This window comes from Cyprinus carpio, chromosome A23, assembly GCF_018340385.1.
Source record: "Cyprinus carpio isolate SPL01 chromosome A23, ASM1834038v1, whole genome shotgun sequence".
Lineage (NCBI taxonomy): Eukaryota > Metazoa > Chordata > Actinopteri > Cypriniformes > Cyprinidae > Cyprinus > Cyprinus carpio.
This window is the reverse complement of record NC_056594.1, coordinates 11,598,344-11,616,810: the sequence shown is the minus strand read 5'-3', so window position 1 is coordinate 11,616,810 and position 18,467 is coordinate 11,598,344. Positions and strand designations below refer to the sequence as shown.

At 41.1% G+C, this 18,467-nt stretch overlaps 1 protein-coding gene across 6 annotated transcripts in view; it reads right to left on the bottom strand.

The window, feature by feature from the left end:
- Positions 1 to 18,467, bottom strand: part of LOC109055120 (arginine-glutamic acid dipeptide repeats protein-like) — a 155,201-nt gene that overhangs the window by 40,954 nt on the left and 95,780 nt on the right. For all 6 annotated transcript variants that reach the window (XM_042713152.1, XM_042713151.1, XM_042713153.1 and 3 more), the window contains 2 exons: positions 1,663 to 1,768; positions 734 to 830 (listed from right to left, as the gene is read on the bottom strand). In XM_042713152.1, coding sequence (XP_042569086.1) covers positions 734 to 830; positions 1,663 to 1,768 — 203 coding nt within the window. The remainder of the gene's footprint in view (positions 1 to 733; positions 831 to 1,662; positions 1,769 to 18,467) is intronic.

Genomic DNA, 18,467 nt, shown 5'->3' with positions numbered 1-18,467 from the left:
CCACCATGAGTAACCAGTGCCAGCCTAAGACATGTTTAATAACTTCTGATTTAATCTTGTGGCAAAATTGTGTTTTAATGGTAATTGTAAGTTTGATTCATTTCCAAGAATCAGTTCAAACTGTCCATTAAAACTGATCATTTCAAAACTACCAAAAACCAAAAAGGCCCTAAGCTGGATTTTCCTATCTGTAAAAATGATTTTAAAAAGTACATTATTATTATTATTATTATTATTATTATTATTATTATTATTATTATTATTATTCAAAAATTATTTTTCATATATCTAAAATTGGCAATAATAAATTACAATTAATATTACATAATGCTGCATATAACTATGCATTGTTATACTGATGCAAACAAATAATATATAATATAAAAACAACATTTTACATAAATACCAATAAATAAACAATATTTAAATAAATATCATTTGTCGATTTTTTTACATCCTCATTCCTCAACTTACACAGGGGAAAAACATTGTTGTGTGTGTGTGTGTATATATATATATATATATATATATATATATATATATATATATATATATATATATATACACACAAACTATATATAAGGCTATATAAATATATTGGGATTGAGAGGTATTTGAGTTGCACTGAATATTGAGAGTTTTTCTCTATTAGGTGAAGTCTTATAAAGCCCTTTACTGCTGTGGATAAATGAATCAATTGTTAAGCACAGGTAAATGTAATTATGTTTGTTACCTGAGGGCAGCAGCATGATAGGTGTCCACATAGTCTGAGATGAAGAGCTCTCTGCTCTTAACCACAGGATCAGTAATAACCAGCTCACGACCAGAGTCTGAAGAAAGAGACATAAAGCAGACACAGAGCGTGAGAGGCATCCAGACTGCCGCTAATAAAAATGTGCACACATAATAAACGTAGGCGAGACACAAAAGAAACCAGACAGACGCACATACAATCTCACAGCTTATGAAATACGACCGTTATAGACACAGTGAAAGTAACGGTACGGCAGCTCTTGGAAATAGATTTTTGGGTTTTCAAAAAAATAAAAAATAATACAAAATGAATAAAACAATCAATGCATTGAAAAAGCTGCATGAAATACTCAAACTGTATTTTTATGGTGAAGCAGGCAAATATTTCAATGAGAAATGTCACAAAGATCCATACAGACAGTATTGGATCAACATTCGCATTCAGATGGCATCAGCACAAATAACAATGGCCTCCATGTCAGACTAGTCAGTGGTGCAGCAGGTGGCGGCTGCTGCTCTCCGGCAAGCTGGCAGAAATGCAAGCCTTCTTAATGCTTTATTAGAGAGTGGTGTGAATCAAAGTGCCAAAGCCCCGGCCGGGCAGAGCCCCCCAGCCTGTTATTACTGCCTGATGTGTGTATCAAGCTCAGATTTGCTGCTGATAGTCAGGAGAATGAGAGCTCCGAGGGCACATTACACTGAAAGTTATTTGCACTTCACGGCCCCGCTGTCGCTCTTGAGGGAGCGTTACCAGGGAAACAAGGGCAGGAGGGTGGTATTTTTTTCCAAATCCACATTTATTTGAGATGCCGTTCTCTATGAAACTTCAAAAACCAATAACCAGGGGTGGTTACATAAATAATGGCTGGCAAGAAGGACCTGTGTTTTTCAACCAACACACACACATACCGTTCTCATTGTTGCGGTCCTGCACCAGGTGCTGGTAGACGGAGTCAGGTACCTCAGATTGACGGTAGTACCACTTCACATTCATTAACAGATGGTCCCTTTTACTCTGAAAGAGAAAAATAAACATGCGTTAAAATAAATAGACATCGTTTGTTTGTTAACAGCGTCACAAATTGAGCTCTTGGCAAATGTGAACCAGTGCCACAACTGGGGTTTATAGTTTTAGTCGTCCTGTGCCAAAAGCCCTGGGTGGAACAAGTCAATTAAAAAGGGATTGAATGCATTTAATTCTTTAATAAAGTAAACAGCTTCATGCCATGTGTGGGAGGGAGCTGAAGAAACATGCATGGTTCATATTCAGGCAACTAAAAATGAACAACAACAACAAAAATGAGGCTAGCTTTGTCTAGGCAAACACATCAGCTGCCACTCCCCTCTTCACCGCAGCTGCACTTTAAACTCTGCCACCAGCTGTCCGTCTATGGGACTGCATGCAGCCGTCGTCGCTGCAGTAGCGCAGAACGACCAGCAAGTGGCAGCACTGAGTCGTGTCCAGACCTCCCAGAGGCGATTCCAAGAGGGGCCAGAGAGAGGGAAGAAAAGGGCAAAGCACTGTTTTTATTCCCTGACATGAAATATTTATTATCCTCTCACACGAAGCAAACTGACCATTCAAATGGTTTAAAAGGACATTAAAGAAACCACAGCTCAGCAGACTCTGGCGACAAGACCCCCGGAGCAGCGGCCAGAAATCACAGTCATCTTTAACATTACTACAGATTACCACATTCCCCACAAAAGGCCAAGTGTCTGCCACTGCGCCAGCCTAGTAAAAAAAAACCCAGGGTGGATCACAGAGCCAAGAGTCTTTTTTTATTGAAAGCCTGATTCACTTCATGCAGCTCTGGCTTCTCGGGGGGTGGATGGGGGGCTGAGCTCATTGTTGAGATATTTCAAGACTCCTGCTACCTTTACTGAGGTCACTGGAAACTACTAGGAGGGAGAGAATGAAGTAGAATATCCACTAAAGAACAACAAAAATGTTAAAAAATGTTCAAACAGAATGCTATCTTTTCAAATTACTGACAAATGAAAGTCAAAAGAAAGAATCCTTGGTAGGGATGCAATGATTCACTCAACTCACAATGTGATACTGATTTCACGATATGTTCTTCTCATGATTTTTAAAAAAACAAAATTAGACTTAAGACCAATTCTAATTGAAAAGGTGACCTTTTATTATTGCTTGGACAAAATGCTGCACATTTCTTTGTGAAAATGAAATGTCAAATAACAAAACTACATTAAAATTTTAAAACAATCACTAAATCTAATCAAATAAATAAGCCAAAAATCTCTTGATATAAACAAAGGCTTTGCCTGTGCTCTTTTCATTCAAAATTAGAGGCAACCAAAGCATTTGAATCACAATCCAAACAAAGATACTGTGTGTACATGCAGCATGAGCAGTTTCTCAATTTAATTGGATTGTATAATTGAAAACAAAGCCAGTTCCTCTTAGAGATACATTGATATAAACTCCCACCCCCATTTGTTTAACATCTCAACTGATTTGAATCATCACATATTTGTATCGATGTTCAACCGGCTCGCAGTGCATCGTTACATCCCTAATCCTTGGTAAAAAGACCATAAATACAAGGAATCTAGGCAAAACAGAAAGTGTGCTGCTGTTGCTGGTATGACTGATATGGTTAAAACCCAAGATGAGATTAAAGGCGCTCTGTAACTGGGCCACTTGTATGTGTCATCAGAGGTGTTGTCAGTGCTTATTACACCGCAGATGGGGAGACAACCTGTGCTCCTCCGGGGTATTTCAGAGCTTGGTTCAGCTGAGGATGGAGACCACAAGCAGTGTGGGGGTCGCATTGAGCACTCCTGCCTTAATTTACAACATTACAAATGAACATTAACCCTATAAAACATTGAGTTTAAACATGCATAAACACCTCCAGACCTCAAGAACCACATACTGTTTGCTAAGCTATCTGTGGTGTCCAAACAGTTCCTTATGTGGTCGAATTGTGCAACGTTTTCTGTCGCTGCTCTAGAGCTGGAAATGACGGTTTCATTATAAGACCCTAATTATGTTTGCATGTTACACTGAACAGATCACTGCGCAGAATCAAATTATCAAGATAAGCACTCTGAGGCGGAGAGAGGCAGTCAAATGGAGGCAGCGGCGAGAAGCCCATTACAATTACAATGCTGAATTGATTAGTGACATTCCACACAGCATTCCCTCCCTGAGCCGCTCTTCATCCGGCTGATCCCAGCACAGCTTAAAGCCACCTCTTCAAACACATGACTGAATTAAGACTGCTCGAGGGGCCCGCCGGCTCACTTATAAACTGGGTCTCAGTCAGCAATGGAGACAGTAAAGGGAGCGATTTCCCCTCCGTCAGAGGAGCAAGGCATCCCAGAAGAGAACGGGGGGGGGGGTCTGTCCGTTCTCTTCTTCTCTCTATAATGGTTGTGCAGCTTTCTTTGTCTGATCGTTGAGCACTAAACCTGGGAGTCAAAAGGTAATCCAAAACAGAAATGACCTCTCCAACCATTATGAATCTGACACATTCGTTTTTCAAGTCTCATAGGGCTGTGTGAAAACACTCATAGATTTTATTATTTTAAGTTATTTATAATTTTGAAGTATTTTTTTCAAGTTATTCATTTAAACTTCAGAAAAATACACACTCAATACATGCATACACAAGCACACACATTCAAAAATGTATCTATAAAATGTATATATAAGAGTGTTTGTAATGCACTCCAATCATGCATATTGTGATGCCTGATGCTACATTCATGATATAAGCCTGACCTAAAGAGGGCAGAGGAGAGAAGTGGGAAGTGTCAGAAGCATGGGGGAGGTAGGGCGAGACGAACAGCTCAGGCAGCACTAATTACAGCACAGCCAGTGTGAGTGTAAGAGTCCAGTAAGAGTGCTATAGAGGCTGAAGCTGGACTTTACGAGGTCTGGCCAGAGGGGGAACAGAGCAGGGTGGAGTCTAACCGGGGTCCACCAGCACACCAACAGCTGGGCTTTCCACAGGGAGCTACTGGACTAATAATATCCTGATGTGTGGCACACATCACAGAGAAAAGATGTATGAGGACTATTCATTAGTGACATGAGAATTAAAGAGCTGCAAACAGAAGCGGGCTCTTGAGCCATGCTTGGACGCAAGAAACGAGGTGGTAATGAGAGGAAAATTACACGAAGCGAATACCTGCGCACATTGCGTTCGAGTTAGTCACGGTTTATTACATGCTATTGCTGAAGGTACCAACACTGATATGGCCGCCGTGGCAGAACCTCCCACCCCTGCGATCTGACGCTGCGTATTGTCAGCTGACATTTCGTTTGTTTAGCGTAATCATTAAACATGGTGGCAGCTGCAGCAGTGCTGGCAGGTCTTATCTGTTAACATAGGCAGCTTGAAGTGATCACATGGCTCCCACATTAACAGGAGACCACAACCTGGGCCCTCATGCTCTCTTCTCACATAACCAACCCACAGCAAAGCAAAGCAAAGCCAGACCCTGAAGCTCCCAACCTAAAGAACATTAACAGTAAATGTGTGTTTATTTTCAAATTCAATGTTGTGCTTTTCTGTCATCTGGCACCAGAACTCTCTCTGGTTTCCCCAACCAAACTGGGCTCAGACTAGTGCAGAGCAACCGAAGAAAAGCAGGGGTTTTCACAAATCCTAAAGAAGGTGGTGGTGGAAAATGGTTTCTTGGGGGCTTTGGCAGGCATGTGAAGAATCCAAACGGCTCAAGCGCTTGCTCTGCCCAGTGCATGTACATGTTGGTGGCATTAAGGGGGACAGATTTTTTTGTAGATCTATGATCTACAAAACATAATATGATTAGCGAGGAGCAGGCAGACAGGAAGGGCTCACTCTCTCACGCATGATGGATGTGCACACCGAGACAGTTTCCGCCCATACGCTCGCTCTCTCTTTAACTGCCTCTCAGACATAGACCAGACGCAGCTCTCTCCATATACACACACATACACATACACAAGTAGTTCCATCTGGACCTCAGCTCACAGCTGTATGTGCCTGAGTGACAAAGAGAGGAAAAACACTTCGTTGTAAGCCCAAAAACAGCCGTGTGAACAAAAACGTCCCATGTGAATAGACATGTAGCATGCTTTTCCTTTTTAATAAGTAAAGAAAAAGAAGCGAGCCTCACATAGACTCCTTTCGACTCGAGCTGTTGAAGGAGCGCAATTGTGCTGCCCTGCCACCGTCAGACTGAAACTAATAATGGTAAACAAGTGCTGATGACATGTTTCTCCCCTGCAAAAGCCTGTGTACAGATTACTCCTCCGCCTGTCTACAAGAACAAATGGAGGGAGAGAGGGAGGGAGAGAGTCACAGCTGTGATGCCGGCACAGTCAGGACCTTTATGCTGCTTAACACCGGGCGCCTCTCTCTCTCCCTCTGCTGTTTAGATATTAAATCTCGACTCACGTTGAACAAAGTCTGCCCATCTGTCAGCCACTCTCTATATTGGATTTGATGAGCATTAGGCAGTTCAAAGGGGGAGATTTTTAGTGTAACAAAACCAGGATAAAACTACACCCCCCAAAACCTTGTGACACAAATCCACTCATGTGAACTCAGGTCCAAAACCTAGTGAAGCTGTCTGCCTAGGTAACATTTTAATGCATGTTCCCAACCCAAAACTAGGAAGTTACATTACTCACCCCTACTAATACACATAATTTCAGCCAAATTTTACAGCTCTGTCCCAGAACCTAGTGAGCTGCCTCAGGCTATGTCCACACGAAGCCAGAGCTTTCCCTATCCAATCTTTTTTTTAACCTATTGAGCTGCCTCAGGCTATGTCCACACGAAGCCCACATTTAAAAACAACCAAGGCTGACCAAAGTGCTGTACAAAGCAGAGAATAAAATGCAGAGCAGTACAGGACAAAAGAAACAACTAAAAAAGTAAAACAAAAGTAAAAATAAGCAGTAATCGTATCAGAGTCAATAAGCATGAAAAGCAAGAGAAAACAAAAAAGTCTTTAAAGAAGATTTGAAGATGGAAACTGAGGGAGCCAGTCTGATATAGAGAGGCAGACTGTTCCAAAGTTTTGGACCTGCCGCCGCAAAAGCACGGTTACCTCGTTTTTTTAAGCCTGGATCTCGGCACGATGAGAAGGCAGTGCATGAGCGCTGGATCTCAAAGTACGAGAAGGAGTGTACGGACAGAGCAGATCAGTCAGGTACTGAGGGGCCAAATTGTTAAGAGCTTTATACACAAAGTAAAATTTTAAAATCAATTCTAAATTTAACAGGTTGCCAATGGAGTTTAAATAAAATAGGGGTGATCGACTCATACTTGCGTGTCCCAGTGAGGAGTCTAGCTGCTGCGTTTTGCACTAGCTGTAGGCGAGAGAGAGAAGACTGAGATAGACCAAAGTAAAGTGAATTACAGTAGTCTAGTCGTGATGTTACGAATGCAAGAAATTCCCTATCCAATCTTTTTTTCCCCCCGAAACACAAAACAATGTAGTATACATGCATGTAATTCTGCCACAGAGATGCACTACAAATGAAGACTTGGACTATGCCCATAAACCTTGTGCGCGGTATACAAATGAACATGGACCAATACATTTATTAATCAGTGTTAATGTTAGTTAATAAAAAGACAATCGTTCAGTGTTTGTTCATGTGTTACGTGACGTAGCATATCTGATTAGGGGCGAGACGTGGGCTGATGACATCATTGTTTCCAAAAATATACAGATTCGCTGTCCAGACGAAAACACAAGGGTTGTGTTTTCAGATTTATCCACTTTAGGACCCGGTTTCAAAAAAATATTTTGGAATATTTTGTATGGACGAAACGCCTATACGATACAAAATGTATGCGAATACAGCTAAACACGTCTCCATGTGGACGGAGTCTTTAAGTCTTTAAAATAAATAAAACATAAATAACTGATTTTAAACTTAAGTGTAATAAGCATAAACAATACACTTTAATTTGGGATAAAACACTGTTTTTAATCTTTTTAACCTATTTTTGCTGAAACATCTGCATTTAATGAATTACATTTAATCACTTAAGGATTGCCTTGCTTTATCATGATTGTATGTACTCTCTGTAGATAAAACAATCCAAAAAGGTATGTTTAGTGAAATGTGAACTCGAAATTTATATTCATTCAATAGTGAAAATACTGAAAATTATGGATAAAATTGTTTAAAACACTTAAATAGTGTAGTATTTAACCAATATATTTGTCTGCTATGTATTTATAATGCTTATTAAAGCATCATGTTGTCATCTTCACAAAATACTATGCCAAACTCTAATGCAGTCAATTGTGGTTTCCAGCTTAGAAAGCAACTCCATATGTGGAGAGTACAAAGCAAAGCAGCTCAATAGGTTTTGGAATGAAACCACCTTATCCATCCATCATGCTGGAAGCCAGAAATCTGTAAACATTATTGTACGTTTCTGTCCATTTAGTGGCAATTTGCGCCATGCTGGGTGTACAAATAATGCTAATTAAGATCTCCCTGCTACTGCTGCATCCATTACACCAGACTCAAAAACACAGCAACACTTAAAACACTCGACTCTCTGCACTTCACAATCACCCTCTCTCTATTTCCTCGCTCTGATTCTTGATCTTGAAGGCTATTTCCTGTAGCTGGCCGTTGGGTGATATCACGTCAGGTGTGTTTGATATGAAGAGGCAGTGGCTGTGATGTGTATCACAGCGTTTGTTGGGTTGCTACACACAGCAGGTGTGACCGGCTCATATCCCTTCCCCCCTTTTCCTCTTTCAAAACAGTTTTTTCCCCTCACTCAACCCCCCACCTGGTACTCAAACACTTCAGTTACTGCCTGAATGCTGGGGGCTGGACATGAAAGGAGGGGGTGTTTCCTGAGACATGATTGACAGCAGTCTCCAGGCAAACAATGGGTGGAAAGACAACGTTAATATTCAAAAGGTTGTTATTGTATTGCTATGTAGGAAAAACACTTTTTCCTTCATGAGACTGCACTGATGGTACAGGTCTATTGTTCTTGTAATGCTTTGCTATGGGAGACATTAAAAGATGCAAACCAAACCAGAGACATTCTTTCGAGATGGTTAAACAAAACAATTTATCATAAAGATCTGTAAAGCATTTGAGGGGACTGACATGATACCCGCATAGTTTCTAAAATAGCTAAATACAGACTACTCTTTCTTTTCCTTCAGTTGTGGTTGTTTTTGAGCCATCCACACAATAGCAGGAAATTAAGAGCTCTGAATACAGCTATCAATAACATGCCAAATCAGAAAGCTTTGCAGCACACACACACAAGCTTTCAACGCCACTGCTCAATTGACAGCGCCCAGACAAAATAAATCATATTCTACCCACGATGTGAATTTGCAGTCTGAATTGAATGTGATTGTATTATTTCGCGGTATCCAGTCACATCAAACACAATAAAAAGACATCATGCCTCTCTATTGTGTAGTCGCCATTGACAGCACTCAAAAAACAAGGTACAGTGTCTAACACTTACAGTGCCAATACAGCAACCCTAACAGTTATGAGCAGGATCTTTTAATGAAGTGGTCAAAAATGCTCACAAACATTTTAAATCAATGAATTGCTCACTGAATTGGCTTAATGAATTAAATTTTGATCTGCTTACTGACTGATAATCTGTACCATTCAATAGTTTTACTATAATGTAAATAATATAAAAAAGATTATGTATATATATAAATATAAATAAACATACACACATCATTGTTACCTAATTTAAAAAACTAAATTAATTTAATGATTTATAATAAATAATTAAAATTTAAAATAAAATTATTAAATAAATTTATTTATTTAACAGGGTAAATTAGGTTATAATATTAAAATAATTTAACTACATAATAATAACAATTAGTATGCAATTAGATCCAATTTTGGAGAGTAATCGTTTAGCAACCAATCCAAAGACTACTGTAACCATTGCTAATCCATTCCCTCTTGCAGTTTTAGATTTGACCTCTTCCTACATCTTTGGTAACATCTTATCTAAAACCTGACTGTGCCAGTCATAAATGGCTGCTGACAGTGTAGATTTATGGACTGAAGCAGTGCGACTTAGAGAGGAGAATGTCTGCGAGCTCAGGGGATGCCGTATTCGTGTTCCTGACCTCAATGGTCACCATCGTAGTATAGAGTTACTCCATAATTCCACAGCTCTCTGACACAACCTTGTCACACGGCCGGTGAGATAATGTACTACAAGAGCACAAGCCTGGCGTACAGCCTCCCAGAAATGTGAAACATCTCAAAACATTTGAGCACAAAGGCAAAACACATGAGCCTGTGAGCTTATCCAGTCCCGAAATCTGTAGAGAGAGCGACGGCGGATCAGTCACACAAGCAGTGGGCTCGGTTTAGCCTTGAGTCCCTGCTCATGTCTCTGCACTTCCTGAATGAAAGCGCAGAGAGAGAGACAATGCACTGCCTTGTTAGTGTGGCCTAACGACTGGGTTGTTTCACTTGCCGGGGAGGGGAGCAGCCATGCATTGATAGATAAACACAGACAGGATCATGGTGGGGTGAAAAGGGCTGAACCACAGGCAATGGTTGCAGCACAAGTTAAATGAAGAAATAGCATGTTTATGAGACTGACATATGAATGAAACAAGCTGTGGGGCCTTTATGTTAGGGTACAGAAAAAAGAGAGAGAAGAACACGACGCATGTTTAAATGTGAACTGTGCCTGGTTGGCTGGTTAATCCCAGCACTGAGGCTGCAGCATGGGCCGCTGAGCAGTGCCGGGTGTGATGGAGCGCAGTAATGGAAGGCAGGAAATGAGAAGTCTTGGTTAAGCCACGGCTAATCGATCAGTGTGTTCAGGCTGGAGCACGCCAAGCTGATGCAGGAAAAGCGTCTTGTGGTAACAGACGCTGCGCAAACCCTTCCCCTGTTCTCTGCGCTGCTGTACTCTGACACAATGCTCTTTGTTCTGCTCTGGCTCTAATTGCGTCGCTGACTCACTTGGGTTCTGATTACTTGATTGGGCTGATTACAGCATTCACCTTTCATTGGCCATGTGCATGTGGCTTGGTGTTCGTGGATTGAGTACAAGAGCAGGTTTATATATTAGTGAAACTGTTTGGGTTTATGTGATAAAGAGAGATAACGAGAGACAGAGACTGATATAACTCTGCCTTTTCCCCCACTGACTCGGCTAACAGCAGCTGATGGAAATATTTATAAAAAATTTAGCTCAGTTCCAAAACCTAGAGTGCTGTCTACCTAGTTCACATTTTAAAGGAACAGTTCACTCAAAAATGAAAATTCTGTCAATATCTACTCACCTTCATGTTTGTGGAACACAAAAGATGAAGTTCAGAATTAAAGAACTGTTTTTGTCTATAGAATGAAAGTCAGTGGGACCCAAAACAACATAAAAAGACATTTACATTCATTGTACAGAGAAAAAAATTCTGCTTGTGTTGTACAGAATAAAGTCATACATGTTTGGAATGACGTGGGTGAGTAAATGATAAAAATAATTATTTTTTGGGTGAACTGTCCCTTTAAGCCATCTTAAGCACATCCCTTTATAACAGCTGATCCAAAACATAGACAGCATAGAAATAACAAACTATATAAATCGTTTATTCTTTTGACTACATCACATCAACACTAGACTGTACTTAAAAAAGCACTAATCATGTATGATAGAGTAAAAATAATGAAAAGTGCATAATTGAAAAGACAAATTGAAACTAAAATACTAATAAAAAAATGTAAAAATTAAAAACCATATTTACACTGCTTAGGTTCCATTTTAGATTGGATGCTACCTTAAAAGGCAACTGCCTTTGAAGACAGCTAAATAACTGTATCCAACATTTGGAACAAAACTATCATTTTTAAAATTGAAGATATAAAGAGAGGAAGAGAGGAAAAATGCTGATCCTTACAAGTCCTGACTGCTTGACAATGATACTCAGCAGGAAGTAGTCTTTACCAAGTACACTCTAGTGGAAGAAGAAAAATCAAGGCAGGACAAGAGCACAATTCCCACCCTCACTTGTGATTCATCACACACTTCTTTCACCCAGTCTCCCCCCCGCACTGGGTTTCCTTTCAACCATCAACCTCTGCAAACACTTAGTTTCTAATACCTCTAGCATAAAGGTGCCAAAGCATTACACAGGCTGGCAAAGGGACAGATCCGCATACTGATCCAGCTCACGCGTCCTGAGAGGTGGGCAAGCGTTCAGTGATCTAGAAGGACCATGGCGTGGGGTCCTTAGGACGAGTCAGGGAGCTTGTGTGTGTGTGGACAGACGGTAAACTAACCAGCTTGCAACATGCCAGCTGGAGCCCCGCCCTCTGGCTCGATGTGTGGCACTTTACCCGGTGGCCGAGAGAAATTACCGCTGACAAATATTCATACAAACACAACACCGATACTGGATATACATCTGAATGACAACACACTTCCTTATGTAGACAGACAGGCACAGGAGTAGACTCACTCCCTATAAGTTTAGATTTTAATGAGCACGTGTGCGCGGCTGAAACAGCTCCCTACGGGGTGGAGGGCGAGAAATAAAGAGGAGCACCACAGGAAGCTGCTTATCTGTGCTCCAGACTGTCAATCTGCCACAGGAGCCCTGCACTACAGGCATGAGGAGAAATCATCTGCCTCCTCCAATCCCTTCGTCCTCTTTAATTACACACGCGCACCACGTACACACACACACACACACACACACACACAGGTCTGTGCATGCGCACAACTTCCAGGAAACAATGCGGATCTCCTTGTCGAGTCTGGCACACAGGCTTTGACTCTGCGTCAAGGAGAAGAGGAGATGAATATCTCTCACAGGGAAAAGGAGGACACAGGCAGCTGGAGTTCAAGGGTCACGGCTGACACTCAGCCCACGGTTGCACTCCCAGCATGCTATCGTTCTGCTGTATTTCAACCCTTACTACACACACACCTCTACCAGCAGCTACCAAGTTGGTTCTTTGTTATAGAGTGCCTACACAGTCCTGCCAGATAAGAGCTGAGGTCAATCTAATTAGATGTAATGGGCAGCAGCGGGCGCACACACACACACACCGAAGTATCCGCACAGACAATTTCCCATGCGCTAAAATGTGAGCATATGGTCGGGGGAGGGCTGCAGAGACATCAGCCATTTGACATTTTCATCAAGTACCATAGTACACTCGGAGTAATCTGATATCTCAATTGGCAGAGCGAGGTATCAGCCTCCATCGCCGAACTAATGTCGAATCAAGCTGGTGCAGAAGATGCACCACTAGACTAGATTAGAATGAAAAGAAGAAAAGAAACATCTGCACACATTAACGTCTGCTGAGATGAAGAACGACGCAAAGTGAGGTTGACAGCTCGATGTGGTCTTTGGTCTATGAATGTGTGTGTGTTTTCGGGGGGTGGGGTTATTGATGGAACCTGGCTCAGCATCATTAGTGCAGCAGTCGGTAAATTATCCCTCCAGCCTTTTGCACAAGGTCCGACCACTCACATACCAGCCAACAAGCTTCCAGCTGGGTGATTGACAACCCTGAGCAGCCAGCGGCAGAGAGGCAGGGAGCGGCGGCGAGGTGATAAAGCAATATCAGAGCCGTTTTGTGTATGATGACTGAAAAGCACTGTTTGTTTGCAAGCCTGCTGAGATTTACAACCATTTGGGCTGCCCCTCCCTGCATTTGTTTTCTTTCTTGCTGTATTTTTCCCCGTCCTTTCTTTATCTCCCTCTCTCTGGCTGTGTAGAGTGCTGTGTGCATGGAGGACATTTTCCAGCCCACTGTGATGATATTGATTGCAGAGCCTCCCCTGATTGCAGCCCTGAAGTATTGACCAGCCGGCTCTCCTAGAAGCAAACAAACACACATACAACATACACGAAGTGTGTGTGTGAGTGATTAAACACTGTCAAGCCCTACATCGAAACGCTCCACAAGGATAACGTAAAGCCCAGAGCTCCTGCTCTCTGGTGCTCTTTGGGTCCAGTGACAGCTAGTGGGCATGGGTTTCTGCTCTTTTTCTTATTACCCATTGTACTTTTTTAACAATTTTACCCTTTTTAAAAGGACTGTATTCTGGGAAGCCATCAAAAAAGCAGCATCGAGTCAGAAATTCTCATTCTGATCACTCATCTAATCCAGCTCACAGTCTCTCTACAATGAGCCTGATCTAAAAGCACACACTCTACCCTAATGCACCAGCACTGCCATTACCCATAATTCTACAACATAGCTCTGCTGCTCTCTAATTACACCAACATTTCTATGCAATTTCCACAGAAAAAAAAACACATGTGGTCTCCTGCACACAGGTGGTTGACGTGCATTAAGAAAAAAAAAAATCTCACTATAATTTAAAGCTTAAAATACACAAATACTTTCTTTTAACCATATGTATATTTAAGTATAAAATGAACTAAAATGACTTGACTTAAAATACAAATATATTTGGATGCCTTCTGATGTAAAACATCATGCTCAGCCAGGAAGAACGACGACATCTCTAAATAAAAAAATTAAGTATGCCAAGAACTGTCAGAGACTGATTTTACTGCATGAAATGCATGACGTGATATTAAATATGGTGACTGGCATGATTTGTATGCTACAGTGTATAAATCGGTCATGTCGTAGAATACAAAGACAGTATTCGCCAAGAATATGTATGACTGCATGATATAATTCTCACATCTTGCCAGTAATTCTTTAAACTTTCATGCTTAAATGTCAACCTCCCACACAATTCTCTAATGGCTGTCGGTGAGAGCGATTTGACAGCGCCGGCTTAAGATTGTTACAGTGTGTCGATGCCCCAGATCACGAGAGACTGCAGAGCACAAACCACTTCCACTCGCTCCTCTCTATATTCTCCTTCTCCTCTGTAAACCTTTATATACACTAAATCCCTTCTATCCATCCAGCTGTGGTGGGAAAGAGAGAGTAAAAAAAGAAAAAAGGCAAGGTTGAAGCCATAAACCCCTGATATTACGCGTGCTCTGGCTAGCACTTGGCATTTAAATGCCATTTGTGGCAGCAAACAGTTCACACTTAATTACAGCGGGCAGGCAGCTGTAGCGGCCAGCCTTTCCATGCCGAAGCAAGCTGGGCCACCAGCACTAGCCCTTTCAACTTCTCATGCCGCAAAAAGAGAGCTCACCTTTTAAATACTAAATTGGCCGCTGCTCAGAACATCTCAGCAAGGGTTTCCCAGCCTCTGAGATGCTGGCCAGCGCCTCGGTTCTTCAAACACTCCACCATCAGCCTGTCCTGCTGCCCCAGCAGTGCCTATAATCAATTGGCCTTTATACAGCACCATGAGCTCTGCCTTTGCTTTAGTGTGACACACACACACAGACAGATAGAGGCCTCCCCTGTGCTCTGAACCTGCTTGGATGATGTGCTGCACAGAGATGTTACAAAGGCATCTCTGCCACTCTGAACTGAGCTTGGAAACAGCAAGATTTGAAAAATATTTCAAAGCTGTTACATCAAAACGACAGCAGTTTACCACTGTAGGCGACTCATAAAGATGTCATTGAATGAATTAATATCGGTCTCAGATGGACACAACGATTGCCTCCAATAAAAGCGATTCATCTCAGTATCTGCACTATTTTTGTCATTATAATATCTCATTATAATGGAGGAAATAAGGAAAAACACTTCAAATGATATTCAGCGACTGAACTCTGGTGCAAATATTTATCTTTTACTACACATTGTCATATAAATAAACTGATTCAAGTGTCACAAATCTTAAGCAGCCAGCAAATTAACAGGACTATTGCCAAATATCGCTATGCAATACATGACATGGCAATACACATTTTTCAGTCCATTTTCTAACAACGTATCTGCCATGCCTTTTCTCCATATCGGCAACCAATCCAGGTCTTGTATTGTGCTTGGCATTTCCTAATATGAGACCAACCGTCCTCAACCTGCTGGCTCCCAATACATCAAGCAAGAGGAACAGACAGTTCAAGACCAAAGTGGCAGAAAAAAAAAAAAACACTCCACCCGTGAGAGCCAAACTGAGGACGGATATTCTGTTGGAGCATCTGACGTGGCTGTGCAGCTAACATATTTCTGAGTGGCACTAGGAACGTCGGAGAGCATGTGTGTCACACCAGGAAAACACAAACAGACAGACTGGGGTCTTAATCTGTCTCTTCTATTCACACACATACACTCTCCATATCACCTTCCAGGCAGGTCAACACATTAAATCAGCCCATTTCATCTTTAGTGATAGGGAAGAGTTTTGTGCATCTCCTCGACAACATGGATCAGCCTCAGACATGTGTGTCCAGTGCATGGAGGATATTATAAATGGAGAGCATGGCCTCGTCTTGGAGCATGCCTACAGGCACACATTTATCAGTACCACCAGGCAGCGGCAGAGACTTTTCAAAGAAAGAGATGGAGAAAAAATAAAAAAGAAAAAAGAAAACAAACATTCTCAACATGTAAGTGTGCAGAAAATGATCTGGTGCTCTTTTTCTATCTCATTACTTTTTCTTAAAGCTATAAAAAGCTATTCTGCAACAAATGGCTGAGGCATAACGACAATCTATAAATGGGATGTTAAGTTCAATAGCCCAAGGTTAGAGGCTGAGAGAGCCAGAGCGCTTCATTGCACTCTGCATTGTTCTTTCTAGAGCGCATATGAGTCTAGTCTTAGTACATGGCTGCAGCATCAAGCGCTATTTATGAACTTCATGCTGGCATGAGCGGGACGGTGAAGAGAACAGAAAAATTGCTAATAAAACATTCTGTTCATGATAGGAATTCATATCTGGCTTCTCCGGTATCTCGCTCCTGCCGGAATCTGCCGCAATTGATTTGTGAATTAATTTTGACAAATAACCAGATTTGGATAATATGGCCCTTGTGGGTTAAGCTGCAGGACAAAAAGTCAGTAAAGGGGCATGACCTTTGGGAAATGTGCAGTTATAACAACTAAATCCCACTTGTACTTGTACTACAAGTAAATTTCATCAGCATAGTACACTTATATTTTATGTGACAGTTTTCTAACCATGCGTACTCTATACGTTCCATTGTGTTGAAGAGCTTGTGTGAGTGGGTTAAAAAGATACACATAAGTCTAGTTTAACCAAGTACAATGACACGTTTTATTTGGTTAACTTATGGAGAGAAATAGCACAGACAATGGACAAACATGACACTTTCTAGTGCACGTCCCAAGCGCCTGTGTTCAAGCTATCAAATTAAGTATACTGTGTGCGTTCAGATGTGTCCCTATGCTGTTTTAAGTCAAAGATTACATAAAAATTAAAGCATATTTAGGCGTAACAAGCAAGTATGTTTGCATGCACTTTAGAGGTTTGATTTCATTCAGACTAAAGCAATAATTCCTGTTAAAAATTTAGGCCTAAGACTTCAGTCAGATTGAAATCTATTAGATTTTTGTGAAGTCAGATTTTAGACTTAGATAACAGTTAATTGTGTCATAATTACAAATTGTGTTATGTATATTTAGACAGGAAAAGATGTATACAAAACCATGCAGTAGCTTGATTATATCTGTATATAATAATGTAATTAACGTAAACCATCACACCTAAATACTTTCATCCAATCATCCTGATGGGGCTCTTCAGCAGCCTCCCTCTTTCACAGCTCTGAAACGTGCCTGAGATGTACGACAATTAGCCTACAGGTAAAACAGCAACATAAAAAGATGTTACAAATCACCTTTCAAGCATTCACACAAACACTATAAAGCTGAAAACATGCATCTTTGAAGCTACTGTGATGATGCGAGAGGGGGGATGCATACTAGGCTTGCTGCGGTTTATAGAAATAAAACCATTTAGTTCAGTTGGACAACAGACTCTACAGTTGTAAACTGAAAGCTTCTGCTTTGCTCCATAAAGCGCACACAGCAGAGCTTCATCAATAGTCAGATTTCACTGATCACGTGAAGAGAGAGGCCCTTTCAGTGTGAACGTTTCGGGTATATATGAGCGGGAAGGTGTGCGTGACAAAAATGAAACTAATACGGAGGAAGCGATGGTGGACGGAGACTTTGGTTTTCAAGAGAAATGTAAAAGTAAAAGACCACTTCTTAAAACCAGAGAGGATGAGCATGTTGGTTGTCTTGGCAATAAAACATGCAAGCACTGTCACCAACTGCCAATTTAGTTTTAATTTTCTTTTTGTTTTCACTTTGAAAAGCCTGTTGTCTTTGCTGTTCACCTGACATCACACTAAAGGTGCTTTTTTTATTTATTTGATCCCACAGTGTTTGCTAAACTTTCTATAATTTATTCGTAGATATACAATACAGCATGTGGTGTATGCCATGACTTGTGTTATTAATTTTTGTTAATAAACAATATAAAAACTAGTTTGTCATTGTGGTGTTGTACTGGAGTGAAGATTTCCTCACCATCACATCCCTAATGCATACAGAAAGAAATGGGAATGACAAGATGGAGGGCAGTGGAATTTTCTATTGCCTTACATTTCCCATCCTCCCCAGGCCAGAGCACCCTCCCACTCTCCCAGCAGAGTTTTTTTTCCTTCTTCAACAAGAGCTAATTTGCAACATGTGTTCTTTAATGGAAAGAGCCACCCGATGGAAGCATGTGAACTCGATACCACTGTAAATCTTCACTTCCACAGCTTTTTTTATTGGCATGTCACACTTTGGACAAGCTGGAAATTACACTCGGTGAACTGAGAAGCA